The sequence below is a fragment of the Elephantulus edwardii genome, unplaced genomic scaffold (assembly GCF_000299155.1).
Source record: "Elephantulus edwardii isolate Elephantulus edwardi_28Jun2011 unplaced genomic scaffold, EleEdw1.0 scaffold00214, whole genome shotgun sequence".
NCBI classification, from domain to species: Eukaryota; Metazoa; Chordata; class Mammalia; order Macroscelidea; family Macroscelididae; genus Elephantulus; species Elephantulus edwardii.
The window spans coordinates 1189793-1191978 of NW_006399964.1; the positions used below are offsets into that span (position 1 = coordinate 1189793).

General features: G+C 42.8%; 1 protein-coding gene across 1 annotated transcript in view; it reads right to left on the reverse strand.

Annotated features, from left to right (window-relative positions):
- Positions 1 to 1381: 1381 nt before the first annotated feature.
- The window catches only part of SMYD3 (SET and MYND domain containing 3), a 1045581-nt gene continuing 1044776 nt past the window's right edge, over positions 1382 to 2186 (reverse strand). Inside the window, exon 12 of the mRNA XM_006897739.1 lies at positions 1382 to 1498. Within this exon, the coding sequence (XP_006897801.1) occupies positions 1397 to 1498 (102 nt within the window). The 3' untranslated portion in view covers positions 1382 to 1396. The remainder of the gene's footprint in view (positions 1499 to 2186) is intronic.

A 2186-nucleotide genomic window follows, 5' to 3' on the forward strand; every position in this document is an offset into this window, starting at 1 on the left:
TTTTACTTGGATAAAGAATCAACACTCTTGGAAGCAACATTTAAGATATCAAATAATGTATTTCATTAGGGAAATCTGCTGTAAAAGATTTCTTTAACATGTTAAAAAACAAAGATGTCACTTTGAAAAATATAGCATGCCTTATCCACACCATGGTATTTTTAATAACCTTATATACCTGCAAAATATGAAAAGTAAATAAGGAAAACTGGTGTCGAATTGATGCCTTTGAATTATGACGTGGGTGAAGAATGTTGACCATCCCATGGACTGCCAGAAGAAGGGAAAAGTGCAGCCAGGATGCTCCTTGGAAGCGCAGAGGGTAAGCCCTCATCTCATGTATTTCACACATTACCAGGAAGTGTCATCCCCTGGAGAAGGCCATCATGCTTGGAAGAGCATAGCGACAGAGAAAAGGAGGAAGATCCTCAACAAGATGTGTTGGTGCAGGGGAGGCAGCACACAGTGACAACTCTCAGAGTGAAGCATGACTGAGCACTGTTTTGTCCTCTTGCATTGAGGGTTGCTGTGAGTTGGAATCAACTCAACAGCACCTACTGACAATACAAAGCTAGCAACACCCTGTCCTATCACCATCTGTCTATTAGTCTGTGGTACCATGGTGACTTGCGTGGTCCTCCATGGTGGACAGGTTTCAGTGGCACTTCCAGACTAACACAGGAAAGACTCGGCGATCTATTTCTGAAAAGTGAACAATGAGAACCCTCTGAATCACGATAGAATTTGTCCAATACATTGTTTTCCATGGTCCACAAACAAGTCTCCTATGTGGAAAAAGGGTGCAGAATACAGAGTGATCTCAACAGTGGACTTGCGTGTACCAATAATCAGCAAGCCACAAGAGGACTGGGCAGTGTTTTTCTGTCATGCACGGGCCTTTAGCAGGACTAAGCTGACCCAGCCCTATAGCAACCAGCAACAACAATCCTATTCCTAATATCACACCTGAAATGATCTCTTGCTAGGATTTGGGTCAAAACTTGTGTACTTGTGTGAGAGAGAGATTTGGAAGTGAATAATGAACACACACATCATTTCCCACAAATTGAAAATAAAAAAGGTCTGAAAATGCTGCTTCTTGCCAAAACAGACATTAAGTTTGCCTGAAAGCAATTGTGAAAAGATCAAGTGAGTAAATTAATAGAAAAATAACGGGAGGAAAAGCAAAGAAAATAATTACCAGATGGCATTTTCAATCTTTTTTTTTTATTTATTCCAGTTCTGCTTTGTTGCAAGTCATGATTCCTGTGAGTAGCGAGCCATTCCAAGCCTCCACAGACAGAGAAGAGCATTTCCAACTTGAAGGTTCACGCGGCAATTTAAACCCGGAGGAATCCGGCACAGGGAGGGCGACTCGCCATCTGCCTGGCCTCCCTCATGACATGCTGATGCTGGCTTCACATTCTTCTAAGAGAAGAATCAGATCTTCAATCAGCCTGTGCTCTCTACCATGCGTCACTCTCAGAATATCAAAAGCCTGAAAGAGAAGGAAGGAAGACGGGTTAGATTCCAAACAGGGGAACCCCTGCCTGCTTCCCATCTTTTCACTGTGATGCTGTAAATCCCACAGATCTCTGGTCCCTAGATTGGGCTCCGAGAAATGAGGTGCTCTGAGCCAGGTGTGGAGTGACAAGGATGATGTCGGATGGTTGTGTTTGGAAGCAGCTCGGCTACTTGAGTCATGCTGGGCCCTGGAGACCAATGGTGGTCTGCAGGGTTGCTAGTGCATAAGCATGATGGAGAGTTAAAGAGTTTTTAACAAGGGTTGTGAAGTTATTGTTAGGTACCATTCAGTCAAGTATGACCCATAGTAAACCTATGATCTGAACAGACCTGAACCCTGTCCTATCTTGCTCCATACTCATAATAGTTGAGCCCATTGCTCAAAGGCATGAATTCTTATTCTGTCATGCTTATTAATTGTCCAGTTTCAGATGGAAAGTAATTGAAGACCATAGCCTGAGTCAGGTGCACTTTTGTCTTCAAATTGACCTTATTGATCCTTAGTACTTTGGAGAGGTTCCTGGCAGCAGATTTTACCAATGTTCCTTGATCTCCTGACTACTGGTACCAAAGGTATTGATTGTGGATCCAAATAAGATGAAGTTGTTGACAATTATAATCTTTTCTCCATCTAACATGATGCTACCAATTGGCCCAGTGGT